Source organism: Cololabis saira, chromosome 10 (genome assembly GCF_033807715.1).
Source record: "Cololabis saira isolate AMF1-May2022 chromosome 10, fColSai1.1, whole genome shotgun sequence".
Classification (NCBI taxonomy): Eukaryota; Metazoa; Chordata; class Actinopteri; order Beloniformes; family Belonidae; genus Cololabis; species Cololabis saira.
Window position 1 is genome coordinate 12,292,594 of NC_084596.1, and position 23,918 is coordinate 12,316,511.

General features: G+C 39.2%; 1 protein-coding gene across 1 annotated transcript; it reads right to left on the minus strand.

Annotated features, from left to right (window-relative positions):
• Positions 1-475: 475 nt before the first annotated feature.
• ap1m1 (adaptor related protein complex 1 subunit mu 1) lies at positions 476-23,622 on the minus strand. Its single transcript, XM_061731000.1, has 12 exons — positions 23,433-23,622; positions 19,638-19,794; positions 18,376-18,443; positions 18,140-18,270; positions 15,620-15,767; positions 15,255-15,381; positions 14,540-14,682; positions 8,698-8,769; positions 8,230-8,388; positions 7,378-7,503; positions 1,682-1,757; positions 476-1,266 (listed from the first exon to the last, which is right to left on the minus strand). Exons 1-12 carry the CDS (start codon positions 23,472-23,474, stop codon positions 1,244-1,246), a joined length of 1,272 nt encoding a protein of 423 aa, XP_061586984.1. The 5' UTR covers positions 23,475-23,622; the 3' UTR covers positions 476-1,243.
• Positions 23,623-23,918: the final 296 nt, after the last annotated feature.

Consider the following 23,918-nt stretch of genomic DNA (forward strand, 5'->3'; position numbering starts at 1 on the left):
CTACTCTACCCAGCTCTGCCTGCCACTGTGACGTGGCCTCCCCAACCTCCAGCACCTGCTTGGAGCGACTACTCGCATGAGTTTGGATTAGAAACTGTGGCCTTGCGGGACAAACTTAAGCGATGAGCTCATGCAAGCGCCGCTGCAGCAGCCCGGCTTGGCACAAACAATTACTAGTCTGTGCCGTCCATTCTACATTTCTTGAACACGTCTGCGACCGTTGACCACAGCTTGAGTCATATCCTTTCCAGTTCTCCTGCTTGTTTACGGAGCGCTTGCACCCAGCTGCTTATGATATAACGAGGCTCTGGGAATTAAGAGGCACACTGTTTGAAAAAGACCTCCAGAATGAAGTGGAAAAGACCCATCCGGGGTTTTACTACGACCACGCGGAGCCCAGGTTCCCCTCACGGGTCTGTGGTAAATATAAAACTCGTGATCGCAGTGACACAAGAAATGACACAAGCCGATGATGGAACCTTTTCCCTAAATAGACATTTAATGATTGAAAATATTATGCTTACAGATGGAGGAAAGGAAAGCAGGTGTCTGGGTGCTTCCCGCGCAGAGTTTTTTTTTTTTTTTTTTTTTACTCAATTGCAAAGCTGAACATCAAGAGTTGGAAAAAAGAAAAGAAAAAAAAAAGCACAATAGCTGAGCAGGAAGGCCTCGCTCTGGCATGTACAATGGCATCCCATGGAGATAATGACATAAAAAGAAAAACCTCTCCTTTGATTTACAGTTTGTGTTGTTTTTTTTGTAACCAATAACACTGTGTATGAGTTCATTAACATGTAACAAATATATACAAATAATCATCAAATAAGAATTGTGGCAGAAAAAAAAAGCAGCTTAATACAAAAAGTATCATAGTGGGACTGAGTGTCGCTGACCTGTGTGCAGGTGATTACAGTAACCTTAGATGAGTTTTGTAACATTCTTTCAGACCTTCTGACCTTCTGTGGTAGATTGTGTACAGCTCTGGCATCCGTGAGTGAGTGGGTGGAAACGTCACTCCTGCCTTCCTTGTTTTTTGAACTTTACCAAGCTGACGGCTCCATCTGATATTTGCATTGATCATACATGAATAGAGCTTTAACCAATACAGAAATAAAACAAGAAAAGGAGATACTGACAGTCCTCTGGTGTCATGACTGCCACCTGCCATCGAGGGCACATTAGCGGCTTCAGCTCCACCCCGTCTTGATTTCCACCTGCCCGATTCTGGCCGGGGCGCTGCCTCCTACTGGGTCCGGAGCTGGTAGTCTGGGGAGGAAATGGACAATCTTTAATCAAATGGACAAGGAAAAAAGGGAATTGAAGAGAAATCAAGTGGGGGGGCGGCTGATGCTTTCCACCCAGAATGAATGGAACACAAAGGAAATGAGATGAGGATGTTTGGCAATTACTGGCAACATTAGCAAAAAAAAAAAGACCAGCATGTGCAACACTGGTAATCTCTGTATGAAGATCAGGGAAGCTCAAGAAAAGAAAGTTCACTTTCTCACATTTGGCAGGACGTTGCCACATTGCCACTGTTCTGCAGTGTATCCCTTTTCATAGAACTGCATCTGTGCAAGGTTAGTTCCCACCATCTTGCACTGCGTTGCCCAACTGTTGCCTAATACCTGCTCATATGGGCACTCTGCACAAGTACGGTACATGTGAACTCTTAACCTACCTCCATTTTGGGTGATGTAGCGCACCCATGGCAGGGCCTGGTATCCACTCTTCTCTATGATCTTTAGGTAACGAACCTGCAAGGAGACGAGAAGAAAACTAAGTTGTTGCCTGAATATCTTAAATACAGAGACAGTTGGTCATTTTTTTGTTTGTTTTCCTTTTTAAACCCAATCTCTTATAATCGTAGATCGGTAGGGCTGGGTATCGGTTCAAATGTCAAGAATCGATACCGATTCCGATTCTTAATATTCAGAATCGATTATCACGATTCGATTCGATATTGATTTGGCTTAGTGTTATTTAAAATGTTTTTTGAGCTGTTGCCTGAATTATATGACTGTCAAATAACTAGTGAAATAATAATTTCACAATAATTATTGTGAAATAACTAAGAAATAAATAAGTCAAACAGGCCTTTCACTATCCATTTAAAGTGCAAAAAAGAAAGAAATTGCAACAGTTCATGCAGTAAACAAATCATTTTAGCTTATCTAATTTATTCTGTCTCCACGCACACACATATTGCCATGAAGCACCTGGCATTTTTCAGAAGTGTCATGACAAACTGTGTGTCCGACTACTGGGATTAAAGTTCACCTGGAAAAAATGATGAAGAAAAAATAAAAATAAAAAATAAAAAAAATCGATCTTTAGACATAAGAATCGATTTTTAGGAATTAATATGAGAATCGATTTAGAATCGGAAAATCGATTTTTTTCAACACAGGCCTATAGATCGGCCCGACATTCAAGTGTCAAGTAATGCAGAAACATTATGTAATTTCATATGGTATAAAATGCTTCATCCTACACATTTTCTATTCGCACTCTAAACTGCAGACGGTGGCTGGAGAACATTAACAGCATGAAACTAAGATGGCAAAACTCCATGTTTAAAAAGTTCAACAAAATCATATCTGCAGGAGATTAAGCAACCTTAATTCCCTTTCAACTCTTTGTCTTTGGACTTTAAAAAGAACAAAAACACACTGGAGGAAAACACACAGGAGATATTTACCTAGACAAAGTAACAAAACTGACTCTAGTACAACATTCAGGTAAAGCTTTGTGTAAATGTGCCTAAAGCCACAATAATGTTACTTTATTCCTAGTGAAGCTGTAAGCGCTGAATATTCAGGGGAAAGATGTGTTGTGAAGTGGGCTTCTTGTACTCTTACTACACATCAGTAGTACTACAGCTGTAGCCTGTAGTAATAGTAGTGTTGATGAGGAAGCAGTATTATGAGTCACAGTGAGAAGAAGGAAGCAGCTAAAGAACAGCTTTCAAGGGACACACTATGTACATTTGCATAACTGTATTTTTCAAGGCCTGGGAGGGAAGGAAAAAAAAAAAAGTAAAAAAAAAAAAAAAAAAAGCACATCAGCATAATCAAGATACAACTTTCACAAGCCATTAACCGATATTTCAGCAGGCGAGTGTTACCACAGAGCCGAGTTCCCAGAATAAACGCTAAAAAAAACTTTTTAAAAAACATTATGCCACAATGACCATTGTTGACCACGATTGCACAAGGTCGAGGAAATAAAACTCTTAAGGAAACGTGTGCTTTTGCAGTTTGTAAATTATGAATTATTTCTTCAGATAAATGACAAAACGGATCTAATATTACAATTCATGTGTTAGAAATGTCCGTAAATGTGCCTTACAACGCTCATTACTGACATATCTTTCATGCCACAGTGTGCTTCTGCGATCAAAAACTTTCCCACAAGCTTTTTCGTGGAAAAAAAACATCCAACGGCAACTCGCACGATGAAAGCGCAGCCATGGCAGAGCCTACATGACTCCTGGGCTGGGAGAAAAATCGCCCTGCGAAGCCTCCATCATGGCAGTTCTCAGCTGAGACCAGGAGTAAACAGCGCAGGAATTTGTGGGCCGAGTGGCGGCAGGGCTCTGGTGAGGCCTTTGCACCGGCCGCCTTGTTATTACCTTCAACGACTCGGTGAGGTCAGAGTGAGAGAGCGTCGTGGTGACCGGAGACATGACGACAAACACACAGACACGGGATCACCAAGTCTGCAAGGCACAGCACTTCTTGCACCCTGCACCCAAACATGCAGTTGGCCTGACCGTGGGTACGTAGTCAGCAAAACGGCATCAAAGGCCGACCTCCACAAAATATCATTATGGCTTGTAAGATGAGAAGGGAAAAGGAGGATGTTTGTAGTATCTTGTTTGGTAAGTACAGACTACATGTGTGGTCTGGATTTATCAGGCTTTTCGGTAGATGCTTTTGCCCAAAAACTCTCTGGCAACTTGCTCGGCCTCTCTCGCCTACAGAGGCAACGTTTGAAAACACAACAGTTCTGCTCTAAAAAGTCGCTCGGCCAACGTGTGGGGTTATTGCCATTTCTAGTTAAAATTTACAAGGTGGAGCTACGTGCATCATACATACTTCACATATGCCCTCCCCTACACTTAGTGGTAGCGTTAAGAGGAACTTTCTCAGGCTTTGATATTTACATGCATCTAATTAAACTTCTCAAACGTGGAGATTGGTGTCACTGGCTGCATTAGAGTGTGAGACTCGGTCTGCTCCTACCCTGTAATAAGGACAGCATTACGGGCTTGAGACAAGAGTTTGATGGGAATATGGCTTTTTTGCTAGGTCATCTCTGAGATAGTGGGTAAACCGTCAATAAAACTATGAGAAAAGTTTGCTTTTGGTTACAAAAACAGACCACTAAGTTGGAGAGTGAATGACTTAAACAGCTTGGGAACTAGCAAACGTGCTTCGTATCGTTCCAAACTACACTGTCAAGTTTTTTTCTTGAGGGAAAAAAGAAAAAAGTGGGTGTTGACGTGCTTGTAGGAAGTATTGTATTTAAAGATTAATTCATTTTGAATCCCATTGCATGATTTGAGCGAGCTAATGCAAATAGCATGCATGTACATCTTTTACAATGAAAGTTGTACAAAGATAAGAAATTGTTTTAATCTGACAGTGCATGAAGAGTTAGCGTGTATGTTCATGTTCCATAAGCAAACCAGGGCAATATGGAAAAATAAGTCATACTGATAGTGACTGGAACAAAAAGCATTCAAAGGAAAAAGCCTGTATTTGAGGAAACGTAATGCGTATCTGCTTTTAAAAGACTTGTTCAATCATTCTATGATCTTTTTTCCTCCCCAATAACACTTTCATGACAAATGTTTTTGCTCTGGTTACTCTACAACTATTGGTTGCAACTTTAGAAATATTAAAAAAAGAAAGTTAATTTCGGGAATTTAAGCCAAAGAGTCATTTCTAGCTTATCACACAGGCAGTGAAACTCATCCAGGGTGTGTCAAGACTTATTTGAACAGGAAACACTTGATGCTTTAAAGCCATTAAAGTTTGCAGAAAACCACAAAAAAAGAGGATCTATCACCACGACAAAGATAAAGTCAAAATTACATCTACAGAGACCACACTGGTTCATTTTTGGTGTATTATGGTACAGGACTTTAACTGATGCAAACACAAGTGTGTAAAAAGTATTTCATATGTATGATTTTATTCATCATCATATAATTTTCATTTTTACACAACCCTATTTGAAAAAAATAATAATAATGTTTCGGTGGGTTCCTCAAAAAAAGAATTTAGCTTCTCATTTCCACATACTGTCATATACGGTATCATGTTGTCTTTGTTTACTGAAATGTTCTAACTAATACTGTAAATATCAGATTGTAATGTAGGGGAATCGTTCATCCCAAAATATTGCCAATCCAGTCAAATCCTGCCTTTGACGTTCCCCCAGTTACATTCAGTTGCCCTTTAATGTGTGGGCAAAGGAGATGAAAAAATTGATCACTTTTTTTTTTATCAACTGCCAATTCACTTTGGAAAAATGGCCAGAAATCTAACATTGCCTCCTCTGATTAAGTATCATGCATTTCAATTACCTTCGTTTTCTGCCCTTTATTTCCGAGTGGGCTGCATAATGTTTTCAGAACTTAATAATGTTTTGGCTATCATAGGAAATGCTGGGGAGGCTGGAAAATGTGACCTCTTAGCTCTTTTAATGACTTTTACAGAAAACTGTATTAAACATTGTATAAATTAGAGTTTGGTGGGCAGAGTTTTAAATAATGAAGTTTTAAACATATTCCCCATGTTAATTTAAGTTTTGATAAACTGGTTTACACTGGCAGAGACAGTTGCTTTGGTTGGCTGGAAAAACATTTCATTGGCAAAACTTTATTTCAAACATATTCTACTTTTTAATAATTTTACTCTTAATTTTTATTCCATTGTATTCTTGTATTTTGTACTCGTCTTATTCTATCTATTTTATCTTCGTAATATATGCCTTTTATTCAGCTGTTTTTAAATGTACAGCACTTTTGTCACCTCGGTTGTTTTAAACTGTACTAAATAAATAAAGATTGAGTTGAGTTGAGAATAAACTGCAAATTCATCATAGAACTTTATCCCAAAAATGTGCTCCTTGTTTTGGACACAAGATTAGAAACTGAATGATTATATGGAATTGAAAAGCGTCCTTTTCTTTGGAACATTCAACACCCACAAAAAAAAAAAAAACAGGTTGGGCTGATTATTAAAATGCAAGCACTTGTTCTGGAGAAAAGTGCTGCTACATCAACTATTTATCTCCAATAAACGCATAAACAAGATTTGGTAGGCACCAGTAGTCAGTCTATCATTTTGTTATCTTACTTGTGTTCATTTTTATTGGCTCTATTGATTACTCACCAAGATTACAGTTTAGCTGCATGTCGCCAGTTAAAGGATTTCAAATGATAAAGAAGGACCATAGAAAATAATTCGTTTTTCCTCTTACTGTTAATATGATTTCTTTAGAAATACTTAAATGTAAGTATTTTAACAATAAAACCCCTAGAATTTCTTCTAAATCTGTTTTGATCAGCATTTTATCCATTAAAATGTTTACAAATATTTCAAGAGCCGTGGCTCTCAATAAAAATGTACGCTAAATCACCTTTAACGAATGGCAAACCCGGAATACAATTATGTAAATGTACCTGTGGTAAACACTGCTTTTCCTCTGAAGCAATAATATGATATTTTCCAAACGAGGTGAGCATCGTTTCCACTCACCAGGACACGGGAAACCTTAATTTTGTGCTGTGTTGCTACACATATAATCACAGTACAACTGTGATTATGCAGTAAGTGTAGCCCATCTGTGCAACTCTGTGGTCAGCATAAGGAAACATGAAATATAAACATTACCTTTTCCCTCTATCACATGGGAATTACAATCAAAATCCAATTAATCTACTAACACGTTACTAGGAATGACATTTCATATCACTGTGATTACGATAATAGCAGAGGGCCAAGTTCAAGTTGATGAGCAGTTACTCTCTGGATGGTTCAACAGTCACAAACAGAGTTGAACAGTGCTCCCTTACTGCCCCCTTTGGCCAAATTGTTTAGATTCCTGCTCTCTGGAAGGAGGGCAGATGTGGACCGTGTATACATACCAAGAATTCTAAGTCCAGTATAATCATCAAACAGTAGGTGCAAATAAGCACCATTCATTTAAATCTGCTCCCAGGTTTGTTATGGAGGAATGATAAACAGTTAGACTGACAAGATTGTAGTTAACGTTCTTGCAAGAAAAACCTCTGTGCACAGGTTCTGACAAACTATTTGGGGAATTATATTTTCCCAGAGGTCACGTGTGGCTGGAATATACCTGGATCCCTGAGGTGGTGAAGTACGGGATCTCAAACTTGACACTGATTGGTGGCTTTCCCTCTTTGTCTTCAGCTTCCACACTTGGCAGACCAAAGTGAGCTCGCATCAAATACTCCTTTCCTCCCTGTGACAAGTTTCAAAAAAAGCTCTTAAATGTCAAATCAAAAGTATTGATAAACCTTTCAGGAAGAATGATGATTTTTTATACATACACACTATATATATATATATATATATACATACATATATATATATATAAATATAAAGAGCGAAAGAGCAAAAGAAAGAGAGCGAAAGAAAGAGAGCGCGAAAGAAAGAGAACAAAAGAGCGAAAGAAAGAGAGCGAAAGAAAGAGCGAAAGAAAAAGAAAGAGCGAAAGAAAGAGCGAAAGAAAGAAAGAAAGAGCGAAAGAAAGAAAGAAAGAAAGAAAGAAAGAAAGAAAGAAAGAAAGAAAGAAAGAAAGAAAGAAAGAAAGAAAGAAAGAAAGAAAGAAAGAAAGAAAGAAAGAAAGAAAGAAAGAAAGAAAGAAAGAAAGAAAGAAAGAAAGAAAGAAAGAAAGAAAGAAAGAAAGAAAGAATTCCCGTTGATGACGTTTTTGTATTGGTATTTTTTTTAATCGTAATTTTTATCGTGATAAATGCCAGAAATTATCGTTATACATTTTTTAGTCCATACGCCCATCCCTAACATACATACATACATACATACATACATACATACATACATACATAAAACAGAATTCGTCAGCATTTCTTTGGATTCTCAATGTGAAAACTGTCACACAACCATGAGTTTTCCATGTCTTTTGTGCATGTCACTATGAAACTCGTGAGTCATGCTTCGTACTCACAGGGAACGACTTGATTGACCAGACGATCTCACTGTTCTCAGGCACCCACTTCACGCTGCCCACTGTGGTCTTGAATTTGGGTGAGTCGGCGTCCGTTGGCACAGGAATGTGAATCTCCACGTTGTTGGCTGTGGAGCGCCTTTTGAACTGGCTCTTTGCCTAAGGAACAAAACAAGCAGGTCGAGTTTAACGCGATGTGCAGCTTAAGCAAAGTATTGAATCAGGACTTTTATATTTGTTCAACATTAGTACTACACGGTTGGGATTGTCATGCTTGACAACATGATGAATGACATAATAATTCGGATAATCACTACAGAATACTATGACTATGAGCTGCATCAAAGCCTAATAGTTTGTTGCTTTTGTCTTTGCTTTTTTTAACAGAAACCATTGGAGCAGCGTTTGACAGCCTTTGTCATTTATTGAAGAATTGCTGCTAATGCACATCCTGAAAAAGCGACTCACCTTAATCATGTACTCGATGCGGCTGTGGGAGTGCTTCTCAATAACTGACTCAATCCAGATCAAGGGCTTCACCTGTGACACAAAATCAAACAAGATTCACTTACAACAATTATCCAATTCTACATTTTTTTTGCAATCATGCCAGTTTAAACAACGTGTCATAGTCGCCACCTGGTGGGCACCAGCTGCTATTACTACAGCAGAACATGTAAGAAAAGCATGTAAATTCATTTGTTTCTATAACTACTTGCAATCAACAAAACTGGGCAATAGTCATTTGATTTGAGAGGAATCCATGTTTTTGCACAGAAAATCTGGGTAAAACCAGATTGTGAAAAGCATGGGAGGCACTTTACACACTATTTGATTATGTAACACTATTCTCTGCTGATGCATCAAGATAGAAAACAGCCAACCCAAATACTTTCGGTCGTTAAAATTTAACACAAATAAAAGGAAAGAAAACAACAATTGAGTTTAGTTCAAAGCAAAGTGTTCAATAAAAGGAGGGATTCAGGAAAGAGATTCAGGAAAGCATCAAAAGAAACGTACATTTTCTACATACAAATATGTAGAAAAACTAAGACACTCCACCTTCATATAAAGTAACTTTAGTCATAGTCATAAAAAGGCATTTTATATTAAAATGTGGCTATTCCTGTAAGAAAATCTTGGTTTACTACTAGTTTCACACTCTACCAGACTCAACTAGTAGGAGCTTCAAAAAACATGAAAAAAAATTGAAAAACACTTTCATTTCCATGAAAAAACATGGAAATTACAGTATGTGTGGCTCATGATACAAATTACATGATTTTTCGTCCATTTTCCATCCATTTACTGTAGACCCTTTACATTTGTGTAGGGGTATTGGACTTTCTCATTTTAGGTGAGAATTGTCAAATATTTGCAACAAAATCTGCCCATGTCTTGGGGGGCATTCGATGAAAAGCAGCATCCTGAACAAGCTGAATTAATCCGATTGATGTTTGGCTGAGACCAAAATAAAGTGCATAACAGTAAATCAACCACTGAGCCGATAAATGTGTTAACTGCCAGATCCTCCCTGTTAAGAAAGACCTTAACTTTAGCCAAAAGACAAAGCTGGATTAAGCCTGTCTTTACAGCATTGTTGATCTGTTCAGTAGTCTTAAGTCTACAGTCAAGGGTAGCTCCAAAATTTCTAACAACTGGTTTAATGTACAGAGCCAAGGTACCATGGTAACACAAATTAAGATATGGGGTAGAAGATAATTCATTCTGTTCTTTCCTCATTCACATACATAACATTTTGTGACAGCAACAGCTTTTATACCATTAACAGAATTACAAAGAATTTAGTGTATCACAGTCAGTAGGATTCAGACGCAGAAATATCTGCAAATCATCTGCATAACAATGAAAAGATCATTTGATTCTGAAAATGACTGATTAAAGGTAGTAAATATAGAAAAAAGGGCATTGGATCAAAAAGGGAGAACACATTAGGAGAAGTCAAATAAGAAGAATAAGAAGCTAAATAAGAGCTAAACCACTTAAGCGATGTGCCTGGGATGTTAGAGCTGCAAACAAAAAAAAAGGACTGTCTGAACAACACGAGCACCAAAACAGGTTGGTTACCTGCAGCTACCGGCAAGGCAATGTTGCTATAAAAGTTCAACAGGGCTGACTCAGTTGTATGAAAGCTTTAAAATCAGGCTGAAATTCATCCAGGTGTGAGATGTTGTATATATGTAAATGTGTTTTAAAGTTCTAAAGTTGTTACATTGTCAACTTCAATCTTTTCTGAAGCATTCCTCCATAGAAGGATTTAAACATCCAGCACTAGTTGATCCATTACTGCAGTTTAGTCACTCAGCTGATTCTGGACAGCACTTTTTGCTGTATTCAAGTAACATGACAATATAAACTGTAGACTGTTTTTAATTTCCAGAAGAATCTTTACCAATATGCTTCTTTTTTTTTTTTTAAATAGATGTTTGCGATGTATCATTTTTATGTACGGAGGGCTAATCTGTTCTGAAGCACAGGCTGCACCTGGACCGTATTTTTCCCATGTGTAGATAAGATTATCAGCACCACTGACACCATCTTTTTGCTGCCAATTCAACAAAACTAGCAGTGGCTGAATATAAGACGGTTGGGAAATTGTAAATTGTGGCCTGCCGTCCTGTAAATCTATTTTCTATACCCGCTTAATCCTGTACAGCAGTGGTTCCCAACCTTTTTTCCTTGTTTCCCCCCCTACTTGTGTCTAAGACCAGCCAGGCCCCCCGACCCGTATGTACTAGCACCAAAATAGTCTTTAATTGAAAAAAATGAACATTAATAATGTTTTTTTGATACATTTCTCTTTGGTTTACTCTCTATACATATGACTTTGTTTTTCTCCAATGTCACCAATGTATAAAATACGCACAAGAGGACACAAATATTTCTGAAAAATGTCTCTTTTAATATGAGACCAACATTTTTTTTTTATTTTTCCTTTAACAACCTGTCGGAGTAGATTAAATGTTGAGTAATGATATAATAATAAGGAATTAAATCATTTCCTGTGTTTGTCACCAGTGTATAAAAAACACAAAAAATATTCAAGACATTCATAAATTATTCCTAACAATGTCTTATGAATGACTCATTCGCAAATATAATTTTTAAAACTGCATAATTTCAAAGCAGACAAAGTTTCGCGCCCCCCCAGATATCTCTGGCGCCCCCCCAGGGGGGGCCCGGACCCCAGGTTGGGAGACACTGCTGTACAGGCTCACGGGGGTCTGCTGGAGCCAATCCCAGCTCATGACAGGTGAAAGGCAGGGATACACCCTGGACACGTCGCCAGTCTATTGTAGGGCCACATATACAGGACTGTCTCAGAAAATTAGAATATTGTGATTTTCTGTAATGCAATTACAAAAACGTCATACATTCTGGATTCATTACAAATCAACTGAAATATTGCAAGCCTTTTATTATTTTAATATTGCTGATTATGGTTTACAGTTTAAGATTAAGATTCCCAGAACATTCTAATTTTTTGAGATAGGATATTTGAGTTTTCTTAAGCTGTAAGCCATGATCAGCAATATTAAAATAATAAAAGGCTTACAATATTTCAGTTGATTTGTAATGAATCCAGAATGTATGACATTTTTGTTTTTGTAATTTAATTACAGAATACACAATTCTAATTTTCTGAGACAGTCCTGTATACAAACAACAACGCAAACTCGCAGAGACACCTTTTGCAATTTTTTTTCTTTTTTTTAAATTTATTTTTATCCCGTTTTTTTCCCCCCATTTTATCACCCAGTGCTCCTACCTAAGTAACAGTCCTGGATCTTTTGCAATTTTGAAAGGTCCATTAACCTAACATGCATGCATTTGGACTGTGCCTGGAGGACACCCATGCAAGCACGGGGAGAACATGCAAATTGTGGACAGAAAGACTCCTGTCAGGGCCAGGAGTGAAACCAGCAACATTTTTGCTGTGAGGCACCAGTGCTAACTCCTGAGCCACCGTGTTTTGCCCCAGTAAGGTGTGCATGTAACTTTTATTACGTGAAAAGTGGTGAACGGATGCAGAAACACGATATTTGATCATTATCATAAACCTGTCTGTGGGCTTTGTGTCTGAATTTTCACCCTAGTCATTTTTTTCAGTAAAGTCCCAATGTCAATAATATTACAGTTGGAATAACTAAAGCATCACTATCAGACTAAAACATGGTAATAGTCTGAAACCCTTACAATCATATTACTCTGAAGTTAAAACAACTTTGGGACCATTGTTAAATGGTAGGGAGTGCAAACGTTTATTAAGGACCAAAATTACATCAATCAAAGCAGCCCTAACATCAATTGTTACTTTTCTGCTTTGATTCACACTGTTTTCCTCTGTGCTTGAACAATATTTCTCTGAACTGCTTATGTGTAATAACATGTTAAGCACTGAACTCTTGTATCATATTTTCGAAAGATCTCCTTAAAGTAAGGCTGCTTGATAATGCCAGAAGAATGTTAAAACATAAAGGCAAAATCTTGATTATTATTTAGGGCAATATTCAGAACACTAGCAACCTTTACAGTATGAATTGGACTTCTTGCAATTTCTTGAATGTTTTATGTAATTCAGGTGAGAATTTAAAGGAAAAATGTAAATAAAATGAAAGGAAGAGACTCTCTGAGAGACAGCACGGTGGCTTGGCAGTTAGCACCATTTTCTCTGGGTACCTGGTTTACCCCCGTCTTGTCTGGGTCGTACAAGCTCCAGCAAATCCCTGTCACCCTGAACAGGAATGTGGGTGTAGATTAGGGATGGATGGATCTAGGGCTGGGCGATATATCGAGATTTTAATATATATCGACATATTTTCAAACGCGATATGTTACGAGACAATATCGTTTATATCGGTTTAAAAAAAAAAAAATGTTTTATGATTTTGATATAGCTTATTTTGTGACAAATTGACTTAAATGTTTTATTTGAGATTTGCACAAATGTTTTGTTATTTGCACAACTGTCAACCTCAGTGGAAAAGTCTGCCTGTTACTGTCTACATTGTATTAATTGCACAGTGTATTTTAATTTAATTGTTATGCAGGAAAGGGATATTTGTTTTATTTTATTCAAGATGCATTTTTATTCTATATATGCAGGCAGTTTATTTTTATGTCATTTGTTTTATACATTTTGATATTGTGCAGACCTCTGTTAATAAAGGAACCTGCGTGACATTTGGCACGAGGCTTTGTATTAAAACTGACTGTTTTTTTAAGGGTTTGCCTCAGAAAAAATGAAGCTAACAGAGATGCTATGCTATAATGCTTTGGGGGAAACCCCAATTATGTCACAGAAAAAAATATCGATATATATCGAGTATCGCCATTCAGCTAGAAAATATCGAGATATGACTTTTGGTCCATATCGCCCAGCCCTAGATGGATCTGATCTTCCCAAGAACAGACCTATGAGCGTTGCAAAGAGCAACGAGTAGCAGAGTGGCCGTGACAAACCTGCGGTCAACAGGATACATGCACAGGAGTCACAGTAACAACCATGGAGACCAAGAAATGATGACTGTGAACTGATAAACAGACACCTCTGACTTAAGTTTGGTTTGTGGCTGCTATTCTGGACGACACAAATGACAATCTCCACCAAAACTGACATCGCAGTACCTGACACACTGGGCCATTTGCTGTTTTCAGTCCAGCATGCACCTCCAGCTTGTTAAAACCTTTTGTGTGCTCACACCAACTAACCTTTTGTCCTCTTTCACTTCCGTAGGTTTTATACATTACTCTACATCTTAAACTGTCTGGGAGTTATAGTTATGAGAAGCACTCCGCCAAATCCTGCTGGCGACGACAGCAAGGTCATAAAAGGGTTTGTTTTTTATTGTTTTAAGAGTAGTTGGTTCATTACACAAGTTTAATAAATCGCATATTTTTAACTAAACAAATCATTTTCACTGTTTTCTTTAGTTGGAACATCCCTTAAAAAATCTTCTGGAATTCAAAATGTAATTAGCGGATTAATTGTTCAATAATTAATTGATTAAGAGAGTATAAAATTAGCCATTAGTTGCAGATCCCAACAAAAATAAGAATTGTTTAGTTTTTGCAATTTTAGAAATATGCAATAGTTCAAGTCTCATTCGAACATGTTACATTACCTTATCACAATAATATCAACTAGACATCCCTGCATCCTACACACTCTGTACTTTAATGTAACTTGACTGGAAATGTACCTGAGCCGACGCACATTTCAGTCCCTTTCTCTGATTTATCAGTGTCATTTTTCCAACCACGCTGGTAGTTCATACACATTACTCACGTGAGTGTTGAGACGGTAGGACATGAGCTCAAACTCTCCATCAGGAGGAATGAAGGAGATGGTGCGGTCGTTCTCAAAGCGAGACAGACGGACGCACTGGTGAAACTTGACATCCTCCAACTCGACAGATTTACTCTTCCCTCCTGTATTGAGAAAAAAAAAAAGAAGGGACAAGTGTCTAAATGAGCAAAATAATCTACAGGACTGTCTCAGAAAATTAGAATATTGTGATAAAGTTCTTTATTTTCTGTAATGCAATTAAAAAAACAATAATGTCATACATTCTGGATTCATTACAAATCAACTGAAATATTGCAAGCCTTTTATTATTTTAATATTGCTGATTATGGTTTACAGTTTAAGATTAAGATTCCCAGAATATTCTAATTTTTTGAGATAGGATATTTGAGTTTTCTTAAGCTGTAAGCCATGATCTGGAATATTAAAATAATAAAAGGCTTGCAATATTTCAGTTGATTTGTAATGAATCCAGAATGTATGACATTTTTGTTTTTGTAATTCTATTACAGAAAATCACAATATTCTAATTTTCTGAGACAGTCCTGTATATAAAAAGTGATGATTTCTCTAGATACCAAGAAGTGTTCCATGGATAATTCATTAAATTTAACCGAATGTTGTAATACACTTTGCAAAAGTTACTTTTTAATAACCAAGTCATTTATTAACAGAAATGCTGCAAACATGAACTCACGTCCAGTGTTTTCAAACAGAACTTTGTCGTTGAGCCCCAGTCGCAACTCGGGCATTCCAGACAGGAAAACACGCATCTTAATGGAGCCAACAATCTCACTGCGCAACACGTTGCCATTGGCACTGACCTACATGATAAAGTTTGAAAGACAAAAGAAAGTAAAGATAAAGTGCCAAAAGGTCAGAGAGAAACAAAGAAACTCATCAAAAAAAGGTGTTAGCCACATAATGAAATCCCGGAGAGAAAGTCTCAAGATCAACTAGCTTGACACCGAGCGTACTTTGACGCAAATGAGGAGGAAGTTTACAATCACTGTTACTGGCATTCCTTGAGCAACACAGGCCTTTTAAATAAGGAGTTCCTACCAGGAGGTTGACTGACTCAATGACGTCCAGGAAAACCTCATTCTTCCTGTACTTGATGCCTTCTGACCTCCAGGAGACGGCGTTGGTGACTGTGGCGGGGGGTCGCGGGGCGCCCGTGTCCAACTTGTGTCCCTCCTGTGTTATGTACCTGAGACACAAACACAAAAAACAAGAAAAAGGAAAAGTAAACACTGAAGAAACGCTTTAAAAAAAAGAGGAAATGAACTGTCTGCAGTGATGTGTTCCCAGAAAGCATCAAAGAAGAACAGACTCCCATGGTTACAAGGGAGGATTTTCTGACTTATTGCTGCACTCAAAGAACTCAGAGGGAAAATCCAGAGTTAGCCTGCTACATATCTGCTTCAGTCACAGTCCCGTGAGGTTAAACGGTTATTTCCATATCATAATGAGGAAGACAATAACTTCTTTGACTTGCAGACACACTGACATGACGGGAGAAAGGTCACAAGACGGGAAAACTAATGCTTAAAAGTACCAATAATGTGAAAGATTAAGTGAAACTTAGTTGGAAAGCTGCACTTTCAAAATGAACGCAGTATCCAACACATTCAAGAAAAAGAGGAGAATTAATAGAAGTTACTAAAAATGTAGAGAAAAACTAAAAGGAGAGTAAATGGAAAAGAGATTAAGACTAAGAAATGATGAAAGTGGGGATTTAAATAAGAAAAAAACGTATAAAATATTCACCATGAATCTTCAGGCCATTTAGGACATCTTCTAAGTGTTTCTAATGTCACACGTGTGTACTGTTTTTTTTGTTCACATCAAGGATAAAATACTGCTGTTTGATCTTGAACCTATCCCGGCTGTCACTGAGCATGATGAGGGGAACGCCCTGGATGGGTCGTCAGTCCACCACATCCCTAACTGGAAGATGCACGCTCACACTAAAGCCATTTTCACATAGAACGCGGGAACACCAACGGGGTGGCGCAGACTCGGCGCAGGTGGGCGCAGAGCCGGCAGCGAGTGGGCGCAAGGTGGCTGCAAGTGGGCGCAGATTCGGTGCAGACTCGTCGCAGAGTCGGGGGCAGAGCAGGGCGCGCATGGGTCTCCAACCCTGGTCCTGGAGAGCACCTATCCAGCATGTTTTAGATCTTTCCCTGCTTCAGCACACCATGATACAAGGAGCTGTGTCAACAACAGAACTGCCCAGACCTTGATGACAAGTTAATGACAACCCTTGATTAGAATCAGTTGTGTTCATGCAGGGAGACATCTAAAACATGCTGGATAGTTTCTCTCCAGGACCAGGGTTGGAGAACCCTGGCGTACATATTTGTTGCAAGTTGCTTGGCGACCGAAAAAAAGTTTCATAATCATATATTGATAAATGGTTCAATTGATCCTGATATGAGGCATGGAAATGCTATATTATATTTTATATTTATATTAACATTTTATTGTTAAAAGAGCAAAAGAATATCACATTTCTACCACTTTTAAACACACCAGGTAGGCTATGTCCAAATTCTGGGAGATTTCTCTCCACTTTTGTCCCTTTTTATTGATGTCCCGATAGGCCTGCACTCTCATCCCACAGCTCCTCACACAGACTCACAGCCAAGATCATTCTTTCTTCCATCTTGATCGTTTCTGATCTATAAGCTGCAACTTTTCTTTTCTCCCTCCAGCACCTTCTCTCCTATTGGACACCGCCGAGATGCCGTCACAGGGCGCACGGTGAAATTAAAAAATGTTCAATTCGCAGCAGCAGCCTGGGGCGTCTTGCGCGGTAACCCGCGGCGTGCGTCCACTTGCGCCCTTTGCCGACGCGCAAACTCAGCGGCGTGCGCCCTGATGCGCGCCGCCTACCTCGGCGGCAGACCCTGCGCCCTTGCGCGGAGGCAGCACATACACAATGAATGGGATAGCCATGTGATAGCTATGTGAAAATGGCTTAAGAGGTGCAGTCAGTCCCTAATCAGTCAAACGTAGATGATTTTGGGCTGTAGAAGAAAGCTGATGCATCCGGAGAAACCCAAGCAAGCAAGGGGAGAACATGGAAATGGCACTCAGAAAGGCTCCACATGAAATTTATACCAGGAATATTCTTCCTGTGGGGGTGATAATATTAACCACCACACAACCAGACAGTCAACATATCAAACAGAAACCTCAAAACCTTAGTATATACCAAACTACAGGCTTATGCTGCAGATAAAACAAAATGTGATGTAAAAGGTAATTAGTTTTAAACATCTTTTTCACTAGCCTTCCATCATGTTAATTTGTCCACCTTTAATCTTTCTTGGTTCCAGGATTCAGCTAGCACACTTTTGTTTACCTTGTTACACCCTGTTTTTCTGTAGTTCCAGTAGAACTGGAATCAACCACTTCTCAGTGAGCTAATCCTTAATAATCGCTCAACACACGCGCAAAGAAATGTACATATATTCTGACTTCATTTTGACCTCAGATTTGAATTTAAACTATAAATCTCTAATAAATGCATCTAAATGTAATTCCAAGTGAGACGACAGCTGAGCGGATACTCACTCTTGCAGAATCTTGCTGTCAGTGGTCTGAGGATAGCCAAAGTCCATCAGCTCGTCCATCAGCTCGTATATGATAACAAAGTTGTCTCTGATGCTCTCTTCCTCCAGCTCCTTGAAATACTCTGAAAACACCTGAGGAACGAAAACGGAGATTTACAAATATGTTAATATGTTGCTGTAAATGTTAGGTTTTGTTTGTTTCGTGAACTAGGATTGCTTCAGATCATTCATTCCTACCTGAACAATTTTGTACAAGAAGGAGAAAACCAGTGAGACGCTGGCATTTTTCTTGGATGTTGCAACCACTGAAGGTGTGAGTTAAGTTCAGTTACAAGACACAGATCTATACCACACAGGACAAAATAATACCTCAAGTTAGGGTAAAAATACAGCCCATCTCCAAAGTATTTTTTACAATTTTATTGCATTACAACCTGTAATTTAAATGGACCCTATGGGGTCTCTTGAAGCTGTAATAACTGCATTAATTACAGCTGCAAGTCTCTTGGGCGATGTCTGTGAGCTTGACAAATCGAGCCACTGGGATATTTGCCAATTCTTCAAGGCTTAACTGCTCCAGTAGTGTGTAGCGATCTTTAAGTCAGACCACACATTCTCTACCGGACTGGGGTCTGGGCTTTGACTAGGCCATACTAGCACTTTTAAATCCATCCTGTTAAACCATGCAAGGGCTGCTTTAACAATATACTTATTGTTATTTCTGCCTCCAGTCCTGCTGGAAGGTGAACCTCCATGCCAGTCTCTGGCGGACTAAACATGTTTGTTTTTTTTTTACTCAAGAATTTCCCTACCACCACTATGGTGTCACCCGGGGAATATTGTTTTTGAGGTGACTGAAAAGTTCTCTTGATGGCCAAAAAGTTACATTTCAGTGTCATCTGATGAGAGCACTTTCTTACATACTTTTGGGGAGTATTGCAAATTTCTTTTGATGAACTCCAAATGTGCTTCCTAACTCCTTCCCACACCTCACCCACCATGAAATTGCCTTTTTTACGGCAGCTGTACCATAAAATCAATTTCTTCAAAGTCTAGAGTTCACAGTAGTCCTATGGACAGATACAGCGATCCTTGCTGTGTGAAGAGCTCAACTCCTTCTTTCTCACTTCTGATAGGTGGCCCTCTTGTGGCTAATCTGTTGTGGTGTCATTTCTTTTTTTTATTATCAAAAGATTATGTTACTCAATGAGACCCTCATGGCCCTGTACAGGATTACATAGTTATAAAAATGGATGGATGTTTCTCAATGAGATTTTCAAAGCTCTAGATTTGTTTTTATCTTAGAATTTCCTTTCAAAACAAGCTTCTGTTTTCTTTTTTCCATTATTCTTTATTCCATAATTTCCCTAACTCGGACTATTCTTTATAGGTCTGTTACATAGAACCAGAACAAAAATCTAATTAAATTGCAGGCTGTAATGCACCAACTATGAAATACTTTTGGAAGGCAGTATACAATCCACTTAAAATAAGGATACAGTAGAGATTATTGTGTTTGATCCACATGAAACGGACTCCGCCATGAGCGAGGATTGGAGAGAGAGTTCCCTCCTCCTCTTTGTCCATCAGGAGGGTCATGAAGTGCTCAATCTCTGACATATCCACATCTCCCCGATAGTTTCGGCACACCAGAACCTGAAAGGATCAGACATCAAGTGTTCAACATGATACTGTAGATACAATTGAATGAATTATTTTATTTTCGTGTCGGACATTTAAATGACCCATCCCTCATGGGATTACACAGGCACATTAATTACATCAAAATATAACATTCCGGTGTGCGAACCACCTACTTCCAGCTACAAATAATAATGATAATAAGCAGCAATAAATAATAATAAATAAAATTAAAATTAAAACTAAATAAAATAAAATATCCCACACTAGAAAATGAACAAAAAATACACCCACACGCACACATACAATGCTGCATAAATTCTGAGGAAATTAATTCATGTTTTATTGTGGAATGCTATTACACTGTTGTAAAAATGTTACATCACTGTAAGCAATCAATCGAAAGTGGTACTTGAAACTGAATATTATATCAAGTTGAATGAAACCATTGCATACAGGAGTGTTGCTCAAACACTGATTGACCTTTCATTTTAAGGCTGGTTATGATCTTCACTAGTTCTTGGATAAGAAAAGGTTACATCAACATCTTCCTAAATGGTATGCTCTTTCATCACCATGGAGACCCCCTCCGCCTTTCTGCAACTTTACTAATACTTAGTAACTACATATGCTGATAAATAACAAAATTGTGTGATGTCCTTTCTATATTATCAATTGCATCTTAATTACTAAGTCCCGAATATCTTGTAAATATCGGTAAATGGATAGCTCAATCCTTCACATGGGTATTTTTCACACAATTAATTTGGTCTTTTGTTGCCAACATAAACCCCATAATCTTTTGAGAATGATATGTTTCACTGGAATTTTTACTGCTTCTATCCCCCCCTTGTAGGAATGCTGCCTTAAGTTGATATGATGTCAAACGATACAATGTGTGTTCATCTAAATTATAGTTTGGTCGGAATGTACCTGCTACTAAACTGTGGACTGATGTAATATAATGTAGCTATGCTGGGTGCTGTTTTTTTTATAATGTTTTTTTAAATGTGGGATTTTAATCCTATTGCAAGTACTAAGTACTTTTCTGAATATTTTCTTCCCTAAAATGTTCCTCTAGGCTAGCTACAAACTGGATGATTTTTAGGTCCAATTTTGACCCCAATAACTGTGAGACCATGGGCTAAGGAGCAGATTCTCACAACCATTCTCAAGTGTGTGGTGACAATATAATAATTTTATTATTTTGATGTTTACGTTTTCTTGTCAGAATAACCACAATAACCACTAAAAGAGGAGTGTCCAGGTAGTTGCCCCACCCATATGTTGCACACTTTTACAACTTATGAACATGGCAACAAACAGAGCTCAACCTGGAGTTCAGATAGAGAAGACCAGCGTCTACAACTGCAGCAAAATGTGTTCCTTTATAATGTGTTATGAAAGATACGTATGCCAGTTCCATTGTCCTCCACATTCTTTTCCTGTTTCTGAAGTGTGAGGTGTGTGTCTCCACTGCATTCAGAGGATTACGATATCAGAATCATTTGAGATTTCAGAATCAGAATCAGGTTTATTAGCCAAGTTTGAACATGCCAGACAGGGAATTTGACTCAGGTTATTTTGCTCACTGTACATAACAAATAGACGAATGGCTCTTATTTACATATATACAGTTTTAAGAAAAGTGAAAGGTGCAGCAGTATGAGGTAGATATGGATAATGAAAGGTGCATTGTTACAGTATATGATTGTGGTTGTTATTATTATTAGGGCCCGAGCACTACAGCGCGAAGGCCCTATTGTATCTGTAGGAATTGTTCTCGTTTTTATTTTCTTCGTTTTTATTTACGTTTTTCGTCCGACAAAAGGGGGGCCTTTTTTCCCCCTAAACGTGCCACAAAAGTCACCAAATTTTGCACACAAGCCAGGTCTGGCGAAAAATTTGATATTTAATGGTTTGCATTAATGGGCGTGGCCTAATGGCTCAACAGCGCCCCCTGGAAAAACTTTGCGACTCAAGCCCCACAACACGGTTTGACGTACATGCACGAAAATCGCTACACACCTGTATCATGTGGCAATTTAAAGAAAAGTCTCTTGGCGCCATGGCCGAAACCGAACAGGAAGTCGGCCATTTTGAATTAATCGTGTAATTTTGGCGCAATTTATGCCATTCCTTCGGCCGTTAATACGGCCCGAACCGTAACATGCACCCAGGTGTGTTATACATCAAAATGTGCGTCTCAGGGGCATGGTGGCGCAGCTGGTAGTGCCCACACCCTGGGTGGGGTTGGAGAAAGGGCCTTTCTGTGTGGAGTTTGCATGTTCTCCCCGTGTTCCCTTGGGTAGCTAATGTGAGCTACCCTCACAAAAACATGCAACAGTCCTGGGCTACACATGCCCCCTCTGGCCAACCGGGGCGCCAGATGGGGTGGGGAGGATCTGGCCGGAATAACGTGATCCTTCCACGCGCTACGTCCGGCCGGAGAAGCCCCACCCTGTCTGGTGAAAAGAAGCTGCTCACTCCTCAGGTTAAGGAGGAGACCTGAGCTCAGTGTAGGGAATCCCGGGGTTGGTAGAGGATGGCAATGCCCAGGACTGTCACTTAGGTAGGAGCACTGGGTGATATAATGGGAAAAAACCAGGGATAAAGAAGAAAAACATTTTTTAAATGTGCGTCTCCATCCTGCGACGATGCGCATTACTTTTCTCAGTCAAAAGTGTTACCGTGGCGACGATAGACGCCAAAAAGCGCGGGCCCCCTTCATCTGATTGGTCCATATTTGATAGTTCCTACTTTCTGCCATAACTTTTGAATGATTTGACATAAAGACTCGTGGGTGGTGTCATGGGACTCGGTTTTGAGTTGTTGACCTTTATTGGAGCGAGGGCCCGTTCATCGCTGCTTGCAGCTTTTTTTTTAATTATTATTGTTATTGCACAGTTATTGATTGATTACTCTGAGACTCTGAGTGATGAGAGTTCATCAGAGCAGCAGCTTGGGGGAAGAAACTGTCTCTGTGTCTGGAGGTTTTGGGGTACAGAACTCTGTAGCGCCGTCCAGAGGGGAGGAGTTCAAACAGACTGTGTCCTGAGTGTGAGGGGTCAGGTCCTGGTCCTGGATAGATGGGAGGTTAGTCCCAATTATCCTCTCTGCAGATGGATATACTGTAGCTCTGCTCGGTGCTTCACACATTTAAAACCACGTCCACTGGGTAAAATCTGAGCCTAATTAATCAGATTCCTGTATTGATTCAGTAAAGGGCTTTGCTTCTAAAATACAAAACCTAAAATTGTACATTTACAGGTGACAAAGGTGGACTTTTGCATTTCAGTATTGAGACCTTTTGAAACCCGAGGATCACCTGACCATTACTCGGGGAGATTTCACCTTTTTACTTCATCATAGCCATAGCCACACACACTTTTGTTGTCCAAACATGGATCAAAACAGTTTATTTGGAGATTCTTGAACTTGAGTTAAACGTTTGCAGCAGGACGTGATGCCGCAGGTGCAGCTAAAGCCTGAATTATGGTTCTGCGTTAAATCGACGGCGTAGCCTACGGCAGAGGGTACGCAGCGACGCGCACCGTACACCGACGTAGGCTCTGCGTCCGTGTGACGCGGAACCATAAATCAGCCCTTAAGCCACATCATAATCCGCGCTAGCGAGGCTACCGTTAGCTTACCTTTCCTTTCAAATCCAGGACGTAAACAGCGCTGGCAGACATGGTGAACTAGTTTATACGAGCTGCCCTCGGCTCGCAATGACAACCTTATTAATAATCACACGTTTGTAGGTTCAGGGGAAACATCAAACCGACTTTCATTCATAATCGTTCATAATACTAGAAAAAAGGAAGCGCGACCCTTCCCTGTTTGTGTCAAGGTTCGTGCTTCGAACTACCGCCGCCCTGTGGCGAGGAGGAGGAACTACAGCAGACTGGTTACTGGATGCGGAAATATCTCTCCCCCTTTTAAATTCAGTTGGTGTCTTTATCATATCCATCCATCCATCCATCCACCCCGTACTCGAGTTGAGGGGGGGGTGAGGGGGGATGGCATCCCCCTGAAATAAAAACGGTCCAAATCACCCCCCCTGTAAAACTGCCATCCCCCCTTTCCATCCCTTATTTCATCAATGAATGTGGTTTTACTGCTATTTCAACATTTAG